A 24,365-nucleotide genomic window follows, 5' to 3' on the forward strand; every position below is an offset into this window, starting at 1 on the left:
AAGTCCCATGGGATGTTTATCCTCAAGAAAACCACATTAGTAGATGAAGTTATTACTATGCATTATGCTCATTACACGGTACCCACACTAAAATCCGATTAAATGCAAATTTGCGCCAGAAAGTGGTTAAGCGCTCCGTGACAAAAACGACTTCATATCCAAGGGGACTCAAACCCAAGACCTCTTGATTAAAGATGAGGGGTACTTACCACTCCGCCACCACCCTTCCAAACATCCAGAAATGCGTTTATTCATAAAAAGATAAAGGGAGATCACTGAGGGATAACTAATATTTAAAAGGAGAAAAAACTGACGCATAAATGTTAATTTTTTCTATGGTACCAGAGCCCACAACGGCTAATATTCTCTTTATATATACAAAAGTGCCGTCACTCTGCACTTGCAAACTAAAAGAGAAATTGACTGCAAACACCTAACAAAATTATAACCCCTGTATCCTTATGAACATGCTGTAAACCTACCGCATCCATGTGAATAAACTAAAATGTACACCATTATTGGCAAGATCGCCCTACTTGTTGCCGAGTCCCCCAAAGAAGAGGAGAGGTGTATTACTGCGTCTTTTTTCAGGTATTGCTTGCTCAGTTTGTGAAACAGAACCTTTCTGTTGTTCCTTTTCCGGGAAAGGAAATGAAAGAGAAAGGGAGAGAGAAGCAGAGACATCCTCTACCTCCTTCACTCCAACTGAAGAATGGTCCTGACTGACTTTCTTGTCTACTTTCCCAACTAAAAAGGATGGGATTCCTGGAGTTGGCGGATGTGTCTCACCACCCTGGTCCTGAATGATATTCTTGTCTACTTTCCCAACTAAAAAGGGTGGGATTCCCGGAGTTGGTGGATGTGTCTCACCACCCTGGTCCTGAATGATTTTCTTGTCTACTTTCCCAACTAAAAAGGGTGGGATTCCCTGAGTCAGCGATTGTGTCTCACCACCTTGGAGCTGAATGATTTTCTTGTCTACTTTCCCAACTAAAAAGGATGGGATTCCCCAAGTCTGTGAATTTGACTCACCACCTAATGCTAGCTCAAGATTCGGGATTCTATCACTAAGCTGATCATTGTCAGGATGATGCATTTGCCAAGGCGTCGAGCTAGCCTTACCAGGATTTGGATCAACAGGGAAGAAATATCTTTCAGCACTCTCTGAGCACTCCGGAACAGGTGCTTTACTCAGAGCTTCATCATACCCAGTATCCGGAAGGTAGGGTCCATAAGAGGAACCACGCATCCGTGACAAAAAATCATCACTGGAACAACTAGTTTGCTCGCTATTACCATAAGATCCACCAATACTAGTCTTCAATTTTTTGTCATGGTGTGCCTCTTCAACTAGAAGGTCATTATCATTAAAAAGTCGAGTTGCTCGATTAACTCCAGAGTCAGCAGATTGCATCACGGTCTCCACTGAACGGGGACGTTTCAGGTGGTTTGACACATCACTAATGAGCGCCTTCCGTGTCGGTTCCGTAGCTGCACTTCCACTCGTTTCAGATGCCTCTTCATCTTTATATTCATCTTCCAGATTTATCTCAAATTTCCTACCATTTGTGCTACAGAAGCCTTTCTCCATGCTGCCCACAGAAGTTTTCTCCTGCATATGACCTGCAGCTTCATCAACAGAGCGGGATGGCTGAGAATTGGCAGCTGGTGCAGAACTACTTAGCACTTCCACTTTGCATTCACGTCCATCATCTCCAACCACCTAAAAGAGTGTTAATGATGTTCATTAAGTAAATGCTGCAGCAACGTAAATGAACTAGTGTATAAGCAAAAGAGAGCAAGGGGAAATCTCCTGAAGACAATCAAGCATTAGGTACACCCATACAACTGCAACATGAAGGATATATTAGACATTAGTTTGATAACAAGAAATCTGAGCTGACACACTCACTACAAAGAAGAAATAAAAGAAACATTTGTGAATAACAAGTTAAACCTACTACAATATCCACTACAAAGCACAGCAGGTTGACCATTTGCAATAGATAAATACGCTATGACAAGATCTAAGAGAATCAGGACAACTGCAGAAATAATAGCCAATTACCTTTCCAGCTCCTGCCATTTGATGTGAGCAACAAATGAATGATATGGACTTGATAACATATCACAATTACAATATATCCCAAGTGTAAACAGATAGAAGTCCAAGATTTTCTCCCCCATGATGCAAGACATGAGCGAAATAAAAGATTGAGGACCACCTAACTGCCCAAAGCTAATTACACTGTCTTGGGATGTAATGAGAATGTCTCAATAGAAAATGTTGTGATCCATCTAAGGATCAGCATGATTAGTGTAGATAGCAAGTCAAATCACTCAAGTGCTTTGGATGATCCTTGCACCACCCAAAAGAGAGGAATTGATACGCCAGAAATGGCAAACCAAAAATAAGAAGATAAAAACTCTGAAATCATGTCATATGACACCATTCATCACTTAAAGCAACAATGCCAGAACTGGCCCCATTTGGACTTTAAGTTGATATCTGACATGATCAATACAGACTAAAGGACTCAAAGTTGACTAGGATTTGTTTATAGGTCACCAGTTCAACACAGAGAACCCAGATTTGCAAAATCTAAACAACTAATATCATTATAAGTACTGAAATAGCAATAGTCAGTAAAGCAACCGAGCAGACAATATATATTAAAGTCACAAAAGTATCTCAAGCAGCATCGGACTTGCACTGTCAATGTGTGTTTTCTAGTTTTTCATTTTTTTGCGTGAAAGAGGCACTCTAGTGGCTAGTGCAATGCGTCTATGAATATATGATTTTTGGATTCAACAGACTATTCAAATCTTTGATTAAAGTAGCAAATTTGAAGCTCCCTATGCAAATATGATAAAGTTAAACAGCACCTGGAAAATGCCAAACTGTCTCCTCTCTGGGGCAAAATCCATGTGGCTGGCCGGTACAGAAGACATGGACCTAGGCTCCAGATGCTCCACCTTTGTGTCTGCAGAGTCACCTTTGCATACTTGGGCCGCTTTAGAATCAACATTTCCATTAACTAATGGACAGCTAGACTTCTTTGAAGCAGTTACCTCACCATCCATGGAAACATTACCACTTGTAACATTGTCTACAGGTCCGAGGCAATGTATATTCTCTGGAAAAGGCATGATTAATTTTGGAGTATCTTGGGGTACAAGAGATGGCTTTCCAGTTGTTGCCTGCACCTTCTTTACTCTAAAGACACCCCATAGGAAGAACATCATATTCCACCCTGCATAAACAGCATGATCAGAACAAACAAAAAACAAGGACAGTTTCTCCATCTCATTTTGCATGAAGTATCTTCCAGAGAGTAAGTTTGCATTAGTACATGTCTTCATTTCAACACCCTACATAACAATCACCACTACATGTGAATGAGAACCGAAAGGCACCGACGAGTATACTCCCCATTGCAAATAAACAAGTAAAGAGTAGCTAATGTACCAAGCAGACATGCATTATCTGCTTAAAGAATAGTAGGAAGGAAATTAAGCAGGAAATATGTGATAAAAGTAAACAATGGGTTCCTTCATTTTGGGCGTCAGAGTTCAGGATCAAAAACTTCACAAAATCCAGATTCATCCATATCGAGTACCATCTTATGCCAAAGCAAGGTAATAAAATGTGAACCAAGCTTGTCGCAGTCTGTAGAACCTCACGCTTGATATATAATTGTGAGATAATGCTTGCATAATATAACTTAGATAATACTTAAAAATTTCAACGCAACATATATCAAGTTCAAGGAAGTATCTCATAATATGTGTCATCCTTACGTTGAGATTTTTCAGGAAGTCTGTTAGATGGGAATATCAGAAGTTCAACACCTTGAAGATTCGCTTTGAGAGCCGTGTCATTCCTAATCATATTCTCCAGCAAAATTTTGTAGCACCTCTCATAGCTGAGACATTATATAATACCATCAATGTCAGATGAAAAAACAAATAATACTGGCGGGAAACCCAATTTACCGAAACAAGAAAATTTAAATGGGAACAGTTACCTTCCAATATCTTGAGCAAAAAAGAACAGTGCAATATTATCTTCTTTAACACCATACTCCTGAAATTGTATTGGCCAAGTGCTCAATCGTGATACCTCATTAAAGAGGACCTTTTGAGGAAATTTATGTACTGTGTCAAGAACGTTGGGTGATGCACAACTTGATAAATGAGCCTGAATTCCATCACATAGGTCGAGACTTCTTCCACTCTTCTGAACCTCAAAAGCACCCCTGAACAAAAAGTAAGCATAAATAATTGCTTCTGAAATGCAATAAAATCTCACAACTACAACCTATCAAATTCAAAAATCCTAGGGGGGAAAATCTCTTAAAGAAAAATAAGATAAAGTTGGACATCATACTGCCATATATATTCATGCTCTGGAAATGCTGTCTTCGAAAGTATTGACATTGCCGCTTGTGAATATCTATGTAAATCAACAAGTGAAGATTTTTCATCAGACAGAAGAATAGGCACCAGATTTCCTGCTCCGGTAAGGGCTTCAGCAGGAAGCACTGATAGCTGCCTCAAGCTACCGATTTCCTGTTTATGAGAGACAGTCATAGAGTTCAATGACACCCCATGGCCATCCTCGTTGGAAGAAAACATTCTTCTGCTACTTGAACCACATAATAGATCCGGAGCCGTTGTTTCAGCATTTGTGTTTGACACAGCTAAATCATCAGATTGATCAACAACCCTATTCTTCCAGCATACTCCAGGCTTCTTTAGCATAGCCGCCTCAATTGCAGCTTTAAGATTGCTGGTGCCATTTGGGGCCTCTCTAGAATTTTTTACAGTAGAAACATCAGAAGCGACTAATTCAGACCCATCAACAGTGCAACTATCTGTCAAGTGACCGCTTCCTTTACACTTCTGGCAGAAGAGTGACTTAATACCAGTTCCAGTGTGTTTTAAGCGTCTCCCAGAACTCTCCTTTATTCTCTCACCAACATTTTTTGATTCACTCGGCTGGGGCAGTCCATCCAACAGACCTTCACCAGTGTTAGATGTTGGTCTCTCAGCAATATAAGAGTTTGGCAAAGAATCATCTCTTGCACTACTCTGGTCAGGTCGCTGATCAGAGCTACTAATTTTATTGGCAGCAGGAGCTCCTGTAGAGATGGATGTGTGAGCTGTCTGCTTCTTAGCTTCATCTGATTAACATAGGCAGAAAATGCATAATAAAATGAATATGTAAAAGGCTTTAACGCCCACCCCCTCCCAACAAAGAATATGAGTAGACAGAATGAGAGACAGAAGGCATATCAACTTAAAGCCACTCTACCTGAATGAACAGATAAATCCTGTGTCCTACGAGCAACAGCACCAGAAGATTTCAATAGTGACATAGGTTTGCTGTCAAGCTGACCTGTTCGTGAATCACGGATATTACTTGAGGAAGGAAGTGGTGAAGGGTCACCTCGAAATGCTGATCTTTGATCCGTTCTAGAAGGAACAGAAGTACCGGGAGAACGCTCTGATCTAAAAGAATTCTTCCTTTCAAATTGATTTCGTTCTTTTGTCTGTATTTGTGCTTTGTCCTGAGCAGGGGAAAACCTAGGGGATAACATCTTAACTTTTGATTCAGAGACATTGTTGCGGCTAGTGCTTATCGATCTAAATGACATAGATTTGCTCATTGATCGAGTAGAACTCTCTTTCGCATCAAGACCAGTGGGCTCTCTGACCAATTTCTGCTTCGGGGGGAAACTTTCATCTACAAGTAGCACTTTTCGTTTTGCAGCCAGGGAACTGAAAGAATTAGACTTCGAAAAGGTACCTGCAGATACTAAAAGAATCCAGCTTAATTGGTTATGGCATACTACGTGACATACCAAGCAGCAGAAAAGATAAGAGAATTTCTTAGAGAGTCGAGAAGGTCAGATCCAAGCCAATTTTGATAAAATTACCTCTAGAAGTTTGTAGTCGTGACCCCCAAGCTGGAGTATCATGAACAGAAAGGCCTCCAGAAGAAATCAGATTAGCAGATTTCAACTTCCCCTTATCTGAGTTTTTAAATGAACTTTCACGAGAAAGGGCAGGAAGTTTATTGGGACTCAGTGTTTTTGGTGATGCCGGAACTGGTTCAAGAGCCTGCTTCTTTGCTGCAGAAGAAACTTCAGTATCATCCATGCGCCTCTTGCCAGGAGTTTTAGGGTCAGAAGCTATGTCACCCTCAAAATCAGGAGGCTTTGATTCCGTTTTTATGGTAAGGCCTGTATTGCCAACAGCAATTTTTTGACCAGTAGGATAACTTTTTCCATTTCCATCAAACTTCACTGATTTATCTTCTTTCCGATTTTTCATTTCCTCATCAAATTTGCATTCCTCGCACATCCAATCACCCTCTGGAACTTTTTGTAACATTTCTCGCATGCAATAACTAGGACAAAACAACAGAATATTCACATCAACCACAAGACGAGGAATAAAATGACCATGTGGAGATAAAATGAATTAGAGGCTTACGTATGTTCTGCACCATCTGTACATTTACAACATATGGCAAGTAAATCCTCCCGACCAGCATCTCCACATATATCACAAACTTTCACCTGTAATTGGAAAGGACACTACAGTCAATTTCAAAGGGGAAAAAAGGTGTGTGGTACGATTCAAACTTGCAAACTAGTTTAGAGGGAACAACTACAAAATAAACATAATAAGGCAGCATGATTTCCTAATCTAAGTTACACAGTTCTCCAAGAAACACAAGACATATCAAATGCATCACTTGTATGCAAAAATAAAAGAGAATGTGTGCCTCAATTAACGAAGCAAAAAACTCACATGCATAGCACTAATTCATACATTGCAATCTGTAATATTATCGACAAAACATTTCCTGCTAAAAGAATTTCCAATGATACCTTTATTTATCACGCCTTTTTAGACCAAAAAGAATCTGCACGACTAATCTAAACAAACTAAGAGACATAGCAGCAATTCTTGCAGATTAGAAGCCACTTCTTTTTTAGTGTTCATACGGAAGCTGGTCAATTTGACCATACATTTGAAGTGAATCTATTCATTAGCTTTATGCACAACAGTTTTTTCTTTGTAATGCTCTAATAACCCCTTACAGATATCCAGTGAGTGATGTACCAACATCTCCAGCAAAGTACCATAGAATTTGATATTGGCATTTAGCTCTGCTGCGCAAAAATTCCATTTTCTGTAAACAAGTTAGAACTGCCTAATCCCCATAGTAGGAATGATGCCCCTTATAAGTCATGCTTTAGACATTCAATAGTTCTCAGACTTGACAGGTAAAACATGTCCAACCAGATAAATATAAGTTATGGGCTTAATGATTTCTAAATGTGACTAATAATGGGAAGAATATATGCAAATGTGTTCACATGTTTACAAGTTTAGTTGACTTCTTCAGTGTCTGAAGACATAAAAACATAAGATTTCTCATATTTCCTTTTACAGATGATAGTCATTCGTAGTCTTCAAAGTCAGGTTGTAGTAACCTGACTGTTTCATATCATGGTGGTCTTGCCTGGGGATTGATCTATTGGATGAGACAAATGACAAGCTTAGAGGACAAAACAAACAAAAAGAAAGAAAATAAGTGTTCCAAGAGCAAACAGCAAAAGCACTCTTACTTACATCTAGCTCCTCAATGTCAGAATCCTCACTCTCATCCATTTGATGTGATTGTAAGGCGTCCTTTGTATCAGAGGAAACAGGTGATCCAACATTCTTTTGGTCATTCTTCTCAGGACAAGTATCAGCAGGTCGATCATCAGAAGCTTCAGATGCCACGTCATTCTTTAATAATGAATGGTTATTTTCCAAACAGTCTCCTGTCCTATGTGCATTTCTTGATGAGGTCGCCTCAGTAGGTGCCTTGTTATCTTCTTCCCCACTGCTTTCATTCTGCCTACTATGGTCAACTGGACTACCATCATCAGCCTCAACTTTCACGTGTACACATCCAGCAGAAGTTTGATTATTTATAGTCCTCCCACTGGAAGTAGAAGAACACTGAAGACTTGATTTGTCTTCACTCGTCTTACTGAAGCTGGATAATTTATTACCTTCATCGCCTCTACCGATACATGACATGTTGTCATCAAGGCCTTCAAAAGATTTGGGATGCTTTAACTTCGCAAGCACTGCACCATCTGAAGTAACTGATGAAACATCAGAAGTCCTTGCATTTGCTTTAACTTCAGTGTTTGCAGAGAAAGATAAGCTACTTGAACTAGTGCGGATTGCACTGTCTATTTTACTACTCTGTCTAATTTCACATTTTCTAGTCTTATCAGAAGACGAAACATCATTGACAGAGAAACTTAAGCTATTTATACCTGTTTCTCCAGATAATTCATCAACTTTTGACTCCATGAGACTTGGACTAGTAGGAAAACAAGAAGAGCAAGGAGTGGAGCACACGTTACACGTTCCAGAGACTAATCCTCCACCGACACTCTGATTCTGAGAACACGGGATAGATTCCTTATTGACTTCAGTTGACACCTGAACACAATAAAACATTCGGAAAAAAAAGGAGTTTTGATTAAGGAGAGGAATCAATAATAGGGAAACCTACAGGATATAAAGAATGTAGATAGTATTGTTAGACTTTATTGATTCTTTGCAAGTTTAGGACTTCCACAGCAGTACCCCTTTTTGTTATTGTACAGAAGGATTCCTGTCACGCCTCAGCACCTACTTGGTGCTAGGCTGTTCCTTTTTCTCAGTAGACACACTACTTACATTCTCAAAAATAAAATAAAAAATAAGGCAACTATGACGATGGCAAAAAGCTGAGTCGATCATATAATGAGAGTACCTGTCAACAAATCCTAACATCTCAGACTCTAAGTAGTATTTTTTTTAAAAAGAGCACACATCTTTTCTCCGATTATAACAGATTAACGAATAAGATAGCCCTTCACATTTTCTTGTTCTTTTTTTTATCAGTTGGATAGTCCTTCATATTTCTTTATCAAAACAATGCTAGCCTTATTTATTTATTTATTTGAAACTGGTAACATGTATTCTTCAGCATTAAGGGTATGCTGGCCACCTCCAAAACATTTATTTCCCTAAGAAGGACTAAGCCCTATGATTATCATTCTGCTCAGATATTGCCTATTCTAAAAATCTTATAGATACTCTGTTAAAGGACAGGAAAAAGGCTCTCACATCCTTCCATTATAAAATAACACCAAAATCTAGAAAAAAACAAACACAATCTACTTGTACCACATTACTCATTTCTCTAAGTTGCTAACAGCTAGAAAATATCAATGATGCCATTATAACTCAAGAAATGGGAATGCCCTTTTGCTATAAACAAGAAAATTTCCGGAAAGCCAACAAAGTACACCAAAAACAATGTTTTGACGATTCAGGCGAGTAGAGAGGAAGTATCTACTTGTCAGTAGTATCCAACAACAAAAGAAATATTGCCCACCCTTCTCCTATGTATGGAAATTTAAATCTTCAGCAGGGAAAGAATACACTATCAAACCAGGTTACCACTCCAGGATAAAAAGGAACTAAACCCGCAGTTTACATATATTTCCGAAACAAACTAATGGACAACAAATAGGAAAGTGAATATACATCACATTAATGGAAGATAATAATGAGTCAAAAGAATGAACACACAGAATGTAATTACCCTGTAGTCTCACCGTATTCGTCTGGAAGTTACAGATAGGTTCAACAAACGGCCCTTGCATCCGATGGCTTCCTCTCAACAGAGGGGTAATCTAAAAATGAATTAAAGACACTATCAGTTGCAGCCAAACAACATCATCCAAAAATCCAGGAAAACAACAGTACAGCAAATAGATCGTATAGCATGCCAAAGCATAAAACTGAATAAATCCCAAAACATCCTTGAGCAAAAGTACTAATAAATTAAAGAAAAATCTATTTTTGATTAATCAGAAACCCTAACCTTGACAGAAGTAAACAATCGTCTTCAAACAAGTATCAGGAACAAATCAACATTGAAATTTATCCACAAACGATGCCGTTCCATACTGATTCCGATTGAAAATGAAAAAACACAAAAAGAATCGAAACTTTTGATTGACGCACGATTCAAGAAGCAGTTTTACAAAACTCAAAGAGAGCCCATCAATTGAAGGTAGAATAAAAAAAACCCTAATTGAATTTCAGAGATTAAACAACAGAAAATTAACGTGCCTTCGGTTTCGAAAGAGTGAAAGTCACATTGTATAACTCATTCAAACTTCTTTCCTTATGCTTAGACATCGCCGACAACGAAAAACCGATCGATTAAGCATCCACTTTATCCTTTATCCACGATACCATTCGCTTAATTATCTCAACAATTCAATTCAAAGCATGCAATTCAACAAAAACAGAATGAAAAAAAAACCCCAAATTTCCAAAATGCTTATTATCTGTATCCCCTCCCCTCCCCTCCCCTCTCTCTCTCTTACCCCCTCTATATGTGGTATCAAATGTTAATTTTGATAATTCTAAAGGACGATTCAGCAATTAAATCATACACCGTAAAAAATTCAGATAATTAATCAACTAAGCTATAACGAATAACCGAAATTTACTGTAAATCAATGGCGGAGATTAGGGGAAGTGAACAAATTTAACGTGTTACTTGTTCAGTGAGCAGTTACAACACGCACTGGCATCTCGCTTGTTTGCTCCGTACAGAAAGAAAAAAAATAACACACACACACAGTGGATTTGTTGAGTCTCGTTTATTTTTCTCCTTTAAAAGCGCGGAGCACACCATGGACCACGCTAATATATATATAGAAAAAAAATGTATTTTTTGTATAGATTTGTAGTACATTTTCTTTTATTGGAGCATGTGATAAAATATTATTGGTACCACATGTTCCCTTTTTCGTACTCTTTTCGTTTTAATTTATTTGTCTGGTTTGATTTAGCGCGAAGTTTAAAAAAATAAAACGGATTTTTGAATTTTGTAACCGTTACGCATCATCGGAAGTTATAATTAAAGAATCGTCAAAATGGAACCTCTTTTCGTTTCAATTTATTTGTCTGGTTTGATTTAGCGCAAAACTTAAAAAATAAAATAGACTTTTAGATTTTGTGACCATAACATGTATTGGAAAGGTAAAATTAATGAATTGTCAAAAAGGAAAATGGTCCGTTTTTTAATTTTAAAAAAGGACTAAGGATTAAATTTTAAAAAAAATGAAACGGAGAAAGTATATTATTGGAAAATTATTATCATTATTCCATTTCTATATATACATACTTGGACTCTTTTTTTATATATATATAAGTGGGAAAAGTTATCATGTTTTTATATGTAAGCATGAGTAAAAAGTATAAACTTTTGATATTTGAGTCAATAGTCTATTAAATTCGGATAATATAAGCAACTTAAAATGCGAAGTTACTTCATTGTCTATTTTTTCATAATAAATAAATAAATAACAATAATTAGAATTTTGACTTTAAATTGTTTATTAATAATTAAAATCATAACTTATATTAAAATTAAAATCTTTAAAATGACAAATAATTAGGAATGAGGTGATATCAATTATTTTCTAATTGTGAAATTTATATAATTTATAACTCAATATTATTTTGAGAAAAAAGGAGAAGCACACGAATCTTGCTTATAAAATCATATGATATTGTTTACGGTAAAATTTCACTGAACTAATATATGTGGGATCATGCAATATTATTATTTCGTAAATATATTATTTTATCGATAAATTAATATTTATTAATTTAAAATGTTTTTTTGAAATTTAATGAAGGTTAATTTTGATTACATCAAAATTCTTGTATCTTACTAATTTATGTATCATATTTATTAAATTCACATAAAAATAAATTTATTATACATAAAGTACAACGAATACATCAAAATCGTTGTATCTTACTGAATAAATTCATTATACATAAAGTACAATGTATCTGTATGATTCATTGTAATGTATTTTTTCGTTAAATGATTCATTGTAATATGTTTTTTTGTTAAATGATTCATTGTAAAATAAATCTAAAAATTTAATGATTGATTGTAAAAATAAATTCATTATACATAATGTTCATTGTTTCTATTTAATAATCAGATATTATTCATTTTATTTTTACAAATAACATTCAATGTATGATGGTGAGAGAATAAAGTCAGAAACTATATAAACAACATTAGAAATCTCTTTAAGCCATATCCAGAAATTATTTATCATTTCAAAGGTGTCACAAATCAACATTGACAAATCGAATACGTAAAGCATTATGTGAGTACAAAAGACATCATTCCACATGCATTAAAAAAGATCTTCAGTTATGGCAACATCGAAACTTTTGGATGCAATAAGAAAAGTTAGAAATAAGCTTCAACTAGATTTAAAATTTAACAAAAAATAAAACACAATAGAATCATATTTCACTAAATTGTCTTAGATATATTTGTACTTTTATAGAATTATTAATTTATAATATTAATAGGACCATTAACCATATATTTATATAGGGGTCTTCTGAAAATATATTATTATCTTATCGAAATAGATGGTTATTTTCATTAACCCAAGCTGGAACCAGAGCAAAATATCATTTTAAAGAGATTATTAATTTATCAAATATTAATTTAATAAAGTGTTACATCAATTGAAACTGAAAAAATATAAAATAAGAGAATGTAGGTAGGTTCATCACACGAACCTTGAGAACAAAATTCACACGTGCTTGACTTGAACAATACATGTGTCTTTTTAAAAGTTTATCTCCCTAACAATGTTATGCAATATGTAATTTTTTACTTTAATTTATAAATGTTATATCTTAATTATTTTTAAAAAAGAATAAGTATATATTGCAGAAATATATTTGTCGGTCATAAAATTGACAATATGTGGAATGAGGTAATACCGCATTTTCTTATTGTAAAATTTATGTAATGATGGTCATGATTGTTTCGAGGCTATCATGTTGTGAAAAGAGAGAACATGTGAACCTTGCTTATAAGACCATACGATGTTGTCTTAAATGAAGATTTGAAGCGTTGATGTTGTGATTTAATTTAAGTATATAATTAAATATTCTTCATAAAATTCAAAGTGCATTATTTTTAAATATATATATATATTCTACTACTAACTTGTTAACTAATTTTTTTGGATAAACCTAACGTAATTTGAATGTGGAGAACCTGAAGTATCATATACATAATTTGAATTCGAAGAATAAATACACATCATATTAATTGAGGTTAAAAAAATAGAAAATAAGATTATAGATATAGATTTGCTCGATTTGCACAAAATAAATAAATATATGCACGACACGTGTTTCTTTTTAAAGTTTTATCACTCCACTATCAATGTTATGTGATACGTATTCTTACTTTAATTTATGATTTTTATATTTGAAAACGAAGAGTATTTATTACATAAACATATATAATGACAATTAATATGAAATGGGGTAATATCATTTTTTTATCGTATGATTTATGTAATACTATTCGAGACTGTTTTGACTTTTGAGATTATCATGTTATGAAGAAAAAAACATGTGCATCTCGATTAAAAGATCATATAATGTTATCTTATATATCTTTGAGTCATTATTAATGTGATTTTTCTTTTGAATTGTAATTAAATGTTCTTTATAAAATTCAAAATGTGCTATTTTTAAGATATATGTTTACTATTAACTTGTTAACGATTTTTTTTTTTTAGATAAATAACGTAATTTGAATGAGGAGAACAGAAAAGAATCATATTTCTAATTTGAATTTGAAGAATAAAAAATACCACAACAATTGGGATTTAAAAATAGAAAAATAAGAGAATACATGTAGGTTCATCACATAAACCTCAAGATCAAAATTCGTGTGCGCTCAATTTGCACAAAATAAATAAATATTCCCTCTGTTTTTACTGATATGTCACCATTTTAAATTTCACCCCCTTTAATAAATTAGATCATTTTACGAATGTACTTTTATTTAGTGATCACTTGAAATCAGGTTTTCAATAAATGAATATAAATCATTTTATTTTGATTAATTAAATTGACCAATGAACTTAAGTTCACCATTTAGTTTTCTTGTGTTGGTTAAATTCATCCTTTCAATATTGATAACTCTCAAGAGTAAAATAGGAATAAATGATGTTATTTATGTATTGATTTTGTGAAATGACAAGTAAAGAACATTTATTTTTAATAAGGACTACATGTAAATAGGAACAAAGTAAATATATGCGTGATACATATGTCTTTTTAAAAGTTTATCACTCCTTTTAATAATGTTACGTTATTTGTATTTTTACTTTAATTTGTAATTGTTATGTCTTAATTATTTTATTTTAAAACGGTGAGTATTTATTACATAAACATATATAATAATTTTAAAATTTGACAATTATGTGTTACTACTCAAGATTGTTTTGAGATTATCATATTATAAATAAAAAATATGTGAATCTTTTATATAAGATCATATGATATTGTCTTATATGAAAATTTAAAGCATGTTGATGTGATTTAATTTAGATTTGTGATTAAATGTGTTTTAAAAAATTGAAACGTCAACACCACAAAAAATAAGATTTTAAAATAATTAAAAATTATTAATTACATGTAATAAGGTTAAATAATAAATACCTATTTTATTTTTAAAATAGTTTTTTAATTTGAACGTGTGTGATTCCTTTTTTTGTGGAAAAATATTTTAAACTTTCTTTTCGAAACCTCCTTATTTATAGCAAAATAAATGCATAAAATAATAATTATTTATAATTATTATTTTTTATTAAATTAACCAAATTAATTTAAATTCCGGAAATAAAGATAAAAATTACAAACACAAAAGGATAAAAAAAAATGAAAACACGGTTTGTCGGTTCAAATTTTTATTTTTAAAAAAAAAGTATAACTTCCCACGTTTTCTAAAAAATAAATATGTATTATGGACAAAATCTAACTTTTACCACTTGGAAACTTTAAAAAATTAAATTAAAATTATCATTATTATTTTATTTTCTTTTAAAAAAGATAACTATATATAAATTGCCGTAAACAACACACAAATATTTTTAAAAAAATTAAAGTATTAAAAATATAATTAACAAGTATCCCTATGTTTTAAAATATTTTTAATTTTTAATTTCATATTTAAAATTCATTTTGTTGATTAAATATAAATTATGTTTTAAAAGAGTCTATCATGCATGGAGTAGTTATTTTGGCCACATAATATTTTATTGTTCCTTTTCTAGTTTTATCTTCTTCTTCTTTTATAGAATTAAAAAATATTCTTATCCTTTAAATAGATCTTCAAATTTTAAAATATCTTTAATTTTTAATTTCAGAATTTAAATTATATTTTTAATTCAATATATTCAAATATTTATGGTAATCTCAGATGAAAAAGAGCACTCAACTTTCTCTTTTTTTCTTAAATATTACCTTTAAAATATTAAAAATTCAAAACTTTAAACCAAAAAAAATGAATAAGTAAAATCAGAAAAGTTACATAAAATGTTAACTAACTATTTATTAATACATGGCTAAAATAACTACTCCACATACACGATGAAGTCTTTATTTTAAAATTTAAAATCTGGAATTAAAAATTTCAAAGTATTTTAAATCTTTTTTTTTAAGAAGAGTACTATTCAATTTTATTTTATTTTAAAAAGAAGAAGATAAAATCAGAAAAGGAACAAAAATAAATAAATTAACTAACTAATTATAAATATGTGGCTGAAATAACTGCTCCCTCTATGCACGATGAATTCTTCTTCAATTCATATTTTTCTTTTTCTTTTTACAATATTTATAAGTCTAAAATTTAGGAATACATATTTGTTTATTTTTAAAAAAAAAATCGTGTTTGACCGTATTTTTCCTATTTGTGTTATATATAATTATAAATAAATAAAAATAGTTGTGTTTTTAATCCCTTTAAAGTATGTTTTATGACATTTTATTTTTTACATCAAAGTAAGATATGTTGCTCCTCCATTATTGAAGGAGATTTATTGTAAAATAGGTGGATTGTCTAGAGAGAAATACGATAAATGTTTTTGTTGGTCATAGGATGATAAATTTATTATTTGTCTTTAGTTATGTATTTCAATTTTAATTTATGATTATGTTGATTGAAAATTCATAAGATATGAAAGAACAAAAACTTATAAATATTTTTTATATGTAATTTTTATTTAAAGTATGTTTAAAAAAATTCATGCTATTTTATACTTGATTAACGAAAATAGAGAAAATGGTCAAATACCCCCTAATCTATATTCAGATTTCCAACTACACACATTAACTTTACAGGTAGGGGTGGGCATAAACACCGAAAAACCGAACCGAATCAAATTATTTTGGTAATTCGGTTTCGGTATTTCGGTTTTCGGTTCGGTATTCGGTATATGGTTTTGTATTTTTTGGTATTTCGATTCAGTTTTCGGTATGTAATTTTTGTGTAATTCGGTATTTCGATTTACCGAAATATATTAAATTATAATATATATTAATATTATATTAATTATTAATATTTAAAAATAGATATTATAATTTAAAATTAAAAACAAAAGTTTGTCTTTTCAAACTTTTCAACTCTACAAACCCACTTCCCAAAAGGCAAAAATTACCTTTCCCACTTCCCACGTCTAGTCGTCTACAGACTATAGCAGCATCGACCGTTCCAGCGACCAGCAGCACGCAGCAGCTGCCAATCGACCAGCAGGCAGCCGTAACACAACAACGACCGGTAAATTTCAATGTTATAACAAGGCTAAATTTCAATGTTAACGACAATTTATTATTTTGAATCATACAATAATTTGAAAAACATAGTAAAATAAGAAAAAAGAAATAAACATAAATAAAATAAACAAAAAAATTACAAAATTTTAAAAAGCCCACTAAGCAGGCCCATAACAAAAAACCGAATTAACAAAAACCGAACCGAAATAATAAAAACCGAACCGAATCGAATTATTTCGGTTCGGTGTTCGGTTCACGTTGTACAAGAACCGAAAAAATCAAAAAAAAAACCCGAAATACTGAATGCCCAACCCTATTTACAAGGATCCTATCACCCCCTTGAACTATTTAAGTTTGATATTATTACACCCCTAAAACGTAACAACCACATTTATGCTGGCCGTGAAACCCACGCGCTGACAGGTAGAAATTTTATGTAAAACTTTTTTTTTATTCTTTTTTCTTTCTGATTTATTGTCTAGTTAAAGGTCACAATGCCAAAATTTATGGATGTATTTTGGATCTTCAAATTTGAAACTTGTTGATAACATAGATGGTTGGTAATAATTTGAAGCTAAACATGATGAGTTTGATTGAGTTCATGGCTAAGATTTTTAGATTTGAAGAATAGCCGAAATTTCATGGAAATCGATGAGCTTCCATATGAAATTATTGGATTTATATTCTTGATTTGGGAGCTGCTTTCGTTGATGGTTGGAAGAGTTCAGTATGGCTGAAAACTGAAGCTCATAGTTTAAAATGTGAAGCATCAACTTGAAACCTCCATTAAAGATAGTTCAAAGCTTGAGTTCGAAATTTGATTTGCCACAAACGAGCTCCATTTTGAGTGGGTAATATATCAAAAGAATCGAAATGTCAAGAAAAGCTTATATTCAGAATTTATGGGCGATTTTGAGAAGAATTTAGGTGATTTTACATCAAATTTTCAGAGCAATGAGCCGAAGAAGATAAAGAACATGTGTTACATTTTTTTAGATTTGTAGAAAAATGACAAGATATTAAAATCAGTTGAGGAAAATTTATATGGGTCTGTTGAGTATTGAATATAGGATGAAAAAAATTCTTAATTGTCACGCCCCAAACTAGAGAAGGCGTGACTGGCACTCGACACCTTAAGCAATCGAGTTAGCCACATAAACATACCAACTGACTCAACTGAGGGATTAGAAAGTCGATCAACATAACATCTAAAATACTATGACTGGACCCTTAAGGTCATAACCTGAATATCAGTAAGTCATATAGACGAAGGTAGACAAGCCAAAGATAAGAAGGTACTAGCTAGCCGACAAGGATACAATGAAGATATACACACATACATACATATCTATACATGCCAAGACTGTGTGGCTAGAAACTGGAAGCTACAGAAAGAAACCCATAATATTGTGTCCACAATAGCCTTTATGAGTGACATAAGCACTGGTCGGAAAAAGGCCCCGATTATACCCAAATTGTACAATAAAAGTAACATCCTATGAAAGCTCCATGAAGAAGTGGAGCTTACCAAAACACAGTTGAACCCCGAATCCTAGCAGAGGGGTCAATCATAATCCCTACCTAGACCAGCACGCACGAAACAAAAATGCGTCCCCAAGCAACGGGACGTCAGTACGAATAAAAATGTACTAGTATGTAAGGCAGAAAATAGAATAATAAATAGTTACTGTAAAAAGGGGAATAAAGATACCACCTGAAACAGAAACCACTACAAGAAAACAGAGGTACGACGACATTATATAAATGTTGTATTAATACGTTTAAATGTCATATATTCATTTACCGACATTTAATTTACATTTGAATCAAATGTCGAAAATTTGTGTGTCAAATTTTTTTCGACATTAAGATAAATGTCGGTAACAAATAAACGACATTTATTTATGACATATATAAAAATGTCACTTAGATTTTTTAACATTTAGATAAATGTCGATAAGAAATAAATGACATTTATATTCAATGTATATAAAATGTCACTTATTTTTTTTGACATTTAGATAAATATATTTAAAAAAATTAAGACATTTACTTATGACCTTGAAAATGTCACATTAGAATTTGTTATTTTAGTCAATATAAATAACATAAATTTACATCATTTATGAAATGTCGGATCCACATTTATGTTTACGTGAATGTCAAAAAAAGTAGTGACATTTTAAAAGGACTTTTACAAATGTTGCATTAACATTTCCGGCATTTCAATTATTCTAGGTTCCAAATTTATTCAAAAACTAATAATCATCTTTTGAGTAAACATATAATTATATTAATCTGCACATTCATGTATATAATTTTTTATGAACACGAAATATATGTAAAAGTACATGTCTTTTAATATTGTAACCAAAGAACAAAGTAATAGTAATATACAATAAATACTTTCAACAATTTAATAATAAATTAAATGATTTGTTCTCACTCAAATAAAATTCAAATCGAAGTATATCAAAAGGCAATAATTTCAACATCTAACTACATAAAGATCAATCCTAATTCAAATTAGTTTCCATAGTTGTTGAAGTAATGAAGCTTTGCAAAACGATTTCTTCACAAATCAAGCATTCCGTTGTCAGTAATTGATCTCACTTTCTTCAAAAAAAAAATGCTGCACAAGAAGACCAGATAGTAAAAAATATAACTATACAATATCATGATAAAGAAAAAAAGTGTTTAGAAGTATTAACAAATGCAAATATTAAAAGATCAAACATTTTATACATAAAAAAAAGAAGATAAATCATTAATTCACTTCAATGCTCTACAAGTTGTAGATTATAACTATACAATCTAAAGAAAAAAAAAGAAGAAAAATACAAATATTGAATGAGTTGTGTGACGGTTGGAGAGTATATAATAACTTTTAATAAGGGAGGACTAGGTTTTGGAATATTTTTTGGCCGCTTGGGCCCATTAATTGACAATAATTTTATTTTTTAAAAAAAAAAAACTTTATAGTTTCTTATATACAATTAAGTATTAAGTATAATTATAAATAAATGTAGTCATAGTTAATAACAATTGCTATATTATTAGCTATAAAAAAAATTGAAATGATAAATATATGATTTACATTGGATAGAATAAAATAAAGCAACTATTTTCATGAAAAAAAAAGAAATCCTAAAATATAAATGTCAAAAATAGTATCCTTAGAACATGTTCAGATTAGTTGATTGTAAATAATTGATAAGCTTTAAGTGATAAAAGTATTTTTAGTGCTAGAAGCAATTTTATAAATAAGTAGTTACAACTTAATGAAATGTTTGGATAGAAGCGTTGATGTTCATGATAAATAATTAATGTATTTGATAAAAGAGTGTTAATAAGATGTTGTTTTATTAGAATGACTAAGATATTCTTGATTTTTTTGTAATAAAAAAAATATAAGTTCAAAAGTATTTGTGTAAAGAAAAAGAGAAACAACATATACAAAGTGAAGAAAAAGTTAATAGTTTTGCTTTCGGAAAGATATTTTGAGAAATAGAAAACATATTAAGGATAAAATAGTAAAATATTTAATCAAACTCAAAGTACTTATAAATTGAAAAACTTTAAATTGAGGTTGAACATCTTATGAGTTTTTGGCTGATTTTGATTTATAAGCACTTTGAAATTAATCAAACACGTAGTAAATAAACTAAAAAGTGTTAATAAGTTGGTTTAATTTGACAAACTTATAAATTTAATCGAACACCTCTTAGGTAGGAAATTTATTGTAACAATATGTTTGTAGCTATTAAGCTCGTGCTTATTTATAACTTAGCTTGAATCAATGTAATATGGTTTGTTATAATTATATTGTATTTCAAGTATTATTATTTTTGGCTGCAAGGCTAGTATCGTTACAACAACTTCAAAATGTTGTTAAACGGATGATTAGTTATGAAATTTTGTTGTGGCAATAAGTATATAACTATTGAGCCAATTATTGCTTCAATTTGTATAACATGAAGCAAAAACATCTATTTAGCTATAATATTTTGTTTAAGGTGATTTTAGATCAATCAAAACTCATTACTTGTTATACATTATATAATTACTAATTAAATATTTATCATCCAGTAATATTTTTTCATGCTAGAAATATAAAGAGTGATGTGATTTAATAAGATTTAGATTTTAGGTTTAAATGTTGGTAATTCGTGACTAATATGACATTTGAAATAAATCTCATTATATTTTTGACATTTATATCAAATGTCGCCATTTTTTTGACATTTGTTATCAAATGTCATTGTTTTGGTGACACTTGTATTAAATGTCGTTATTTTTATGACAATTTTTCATAAATGTCAGAAATTTCCTTTTTTCCGACATTTATTTCAAATATCACTAAATAAACGTCGTCGTATCTCTACTTTCTTGTAGTGAACTTTGGTAGCCGCCATGGCTGACATCAAACCTTATATAAATTAAATATGCATGGTATGCTCGTATAATCGTATGTCGTGAATATATATATATATATAGATGCAAATGCATATCATACCCAACCAAGTGCTAGAAATGGTGGTGCCTTCCGATAGCGAACCGGGATCATATTCGCCAACTTGTGGCCATCTGTGTCTCATACGTATAAATATAGGCAACATGCCCCATACCTTCCGATTATAGCTCGGAAGTAGAATGCATAGCATGTAGTATCATGGATCTGTAATGCATTTGTTACCTGAATCATGTTGCCAATCTTGGCTCATTGGTACTCTTGTCCTCATAATCTCATAATCACATTTATATCACATGTAAATATCTCGTGAAACTTATATACTTGTAGATTAAACTGGAACACTTAACTTGGATTTAGAAATGCAACTTAAACTTGATGATGTTCATAAAGAGCTTACAGTTCTTCACTTAGTATCTATATATGTTTCCTTAGTGGTTCGTAAAAGAAAGTATTTCATAAAAACCCTTACTTTAGTAGTTTAAACCTACGATTTATATTTAAGAGTTTTGGAGATCGACGTTTTATTTTAAAGTTTACAAAAATATAAATTAGCGAGGAAGGAGGACTGATTTCAAATTTATATTGTTCATCTCTAATATTTTTAAGTTACTACACCTAAAGAAGAATAAGAATATGTACACATGGACCTATAATCAAGAGAATCAACAAAATGACATAAAGACGCCAAATACCCTATCTAACTGAAAGAGTGGAATAGCAACATAATGGAGTCACAAAAATACACCAATTACAATACCAATGCCTTTTACCAAAGGTCTTTCTAGTAATAGAGTAGTAAAATAATATTTGACGATTTAGGATTCCGAAATTCGTGCTCAAAGGAAGTATAGTGCTTAGCCTTAGCATACCTCAATTTTGGGTCTTGTTTTACCAATATGGATTGTACCCCTTCCTTACAGTATGTAATCTACAGAAAATCATGTCACACAATCATTACAGGTAGAATATTAACACGATAGGGTCAAAGTAGTAATTTAGAGCTCATTAGCAGAGTGATTAGCTCGCCAAACCATTTTTAAATGTATGCTTCATTACCAATACAATCTCAAATTAATGACATAACATACATTTTTGCAGCAGTTATTAACAAGTGGAGGCCTACGCAATAGTCAACAACAACCAAATAGAGTATGCCTGCACAACAATTAAAACTCGGCGTATCGCCACACCCTTCTTTTCCAACTCAAAATAACTATAACCTAATCCTAACCACGAGTCTTCAAGCCATTAAAGCCATAAAAAAATATGTATAATACAATCCTATAATTGTTCAATAGAACCATAATAACTTGAACTCGCCGCTTCCAATCATCATCCTATACGTTCGTCCTAATTACATTTGGAGTCATGCTTTTCTCTTCATATGCAATAAGAGCTTAAAAGGACAAAACCTAAACTTAAAATTGATGGAGCTTACAGTACATTAACATGTTTTGTCAATAACAAACAGTCTCCTTAAACGCAAGACGTTGAACCAAGAAGAAACAATTAGAAAATTGCAATGCAATAATAGAGGCAACGTTACACTAATTTATGTTACAATTAAATATCCATTTATACTTCTTCTTCTCTTCCAGGCTCATATCAACAAGAACCACACACATACAAAGCATTTACAAAAATATTCCAGCAACAACAATATCAGAAAACACTTCAAAACAGCTCAACATCACGTAACTATCCAAATACGATTTTTCCCGTCGTATATTCGTGTTCTTGCTTATATAGCATAGCTATAACTTGGACTCACTCAATAAAATGAAGGGTGAGAATTATTACCTCCAAACAACAGCAACACCACATAAAAAAATGAGACTCCTTCACCATGAAGAATCCTTCAAATCACAACCAACGAGGAGGAAAGAAATAACACAATCTCTATGAACGTTTCAAGGGTGAAACCACGTTGAAATCTTGTAAATATTTGCTTGGATGATAGGGGAACCTTTAGATAGGATTTAAGACTGTTTTATTCTTATTTTGGTCGAAAATAATGAGATAAAATGAAGGGAAATCTGATCTTATAGAGCTAAATCGACATAGGGCGAGGGACCCACTTTCACGTGTCTGCTTGTGCAGTCTCACTAAAATCTGAATATCTCTCAATTCTGAAGTCGTATGGACAAATGGTTTAGTGCGTTGGAAAGTAGACTCGTAGACCTTCAATTTCATATATTGGGGTTCTTCTAATGCTTTATAGATTGGGAGAAAAGCTCCGAGACATTTAACCCAATTTTCAGAAAATTTATCAAAGAAACTTATTCTAACTTTTGCCAACTTTTTATTTCTCAACTTGCTTGACTTCAAAACTTAACTTACGATCATTGGGTGACTATATCACCTTATAAAACATCCTTATTAGCATATAAGACACTCTTTGTCCTATCCCCAAATGTACCGGTTAACTTAAGCGTTCTGAACGGGCGGGGTATTAGAATAAACATTAACGTTAGTCTAATTCTTTGACCTTTTATTTTTTTTTACCTCCCCTTTGCAACCTTATTCTCCTGAAATGATACACCAAGTCATATAAGCCTCATACACTCATTCAATGATACACATATTATGCGAAAGAACCACGGGGTCTCACTTTAATATTCAAAGCTTATCGAAGAAAAACAATTGGGTATCCTTATTCAAGCTTAATTTTGCTTTGATTTGAAATATTTTTGGTACATAATTCTTGATTGTGGAAACTGGTGGGTGAAATTGCTAATACGATTTGTGGTGTATGATTGACGTAGTGTTGGCGATGATTTCAAAATGGTGATGAAATTTGATGCTTGCCATATATGTTGTATCAAGTTTCTATGAAGAAGAAAACAAATTAAAAGAGATAAAAACAATTAGGAAAAAAAGGAATAATAAATAAAAATACATATATTTATGAAAAATATATTAGAAATAATATTTTAATATTTGTTTTTGGTCTTCACTCTCTCAAAGAGAGTGAAATACACTCACTTTGCCAAGTACGCGTTTAGGGAGATAGAAATTTCAATTTTAAAAAGTTCAAGGGGGTGATAGGATCCCCATGAAATTGGAGTGTGTAGTTGGAAATTCGAATATAAGTTAGGGGGGCATTTGACCATTTTCTCATGAA

General features: G+C 32.1%; 2 protein-coding genes across 6 annotated transcripts in view; one reads left to right on the plus strand and one right to left on the minus strand.

Moving 5' to 3' along the window:
* The window catches only part of LOC125813703 (cysteine proteinase inhibitor 6-like), a 180,455-nt gene that overhangs the window by 138,547 nt on the left and 17,543 nt on the right, over positions 1 to 24,365 (plus strand). The window lies entirely within an intron of this gene.
* LOC125813678 (uncharacterized) lies at positions 275 to 10,375 on the minus strand. Of its 5 annotated transcripts, XM_049493128.1 has the most exons (12): positions 10,210 to 10,375; positions 9,690 to 9,767; positions 8,355 to 8,523; positions 7,651 to 8,177; positions 6,502 to 6,587; positions 5,943 to 6,415; positions 5,318 to 5,812; positions 4,391 to 5,186; positions 4,029 to 4,259; positions 3,802 to 3,926; positions 2,887 to 3,254; positions 275 to 1,723 (listed from the first exon to the last, which is right to left on the minus strand). In XM_049493128.1, exons 1-12 carry the CDS (start codon positions 10,276 to 10,278, stop codon positions 533 to 535), a joined length of 4,608 nt encoding a protein of 1,535 aa, XP_049349085.1. In that variant the 5' UTR covers positions 10,279 to 10,375; the 3' UTR covers positions 275 to 532. The 5 variants fall into 5 exon arrangements, with proteins under 5 accessions (XP_049349085.1, XP_049349081.1, XP_049349082.1 ...); XM_049493124.1 differs by lacking the exon at positions 10,210 to 10,375 and adding an exon at positions 9,959 to 10,079 and having other exon boundaries at positions 7,651 to 8,523; XM_049493125.1 differs by lacking the exon at positions 10,210 to 10,375 and adding an exon at positions 9,959 to 10,079 and having other exon boundaries at positions 7,651 to 8,523; positions 9,677 to 9,767.

The sequence above is a fragment of the Solanum verrucosum genome, unplaced genomic scaffold, assembly GCF_900185275.1.
Source record: "Solanum verrucosum unplaced genomic scaffold, falcon-dt-bn FXZP01000205.1, whole genome shotgun sequence".
Lineage (NCBI taxonomy): Eukaryota > Viridiplantae > Streptophyta > Magnoliopsida > Solanales > Solanaceae > Solanum > Solanum verrucosum.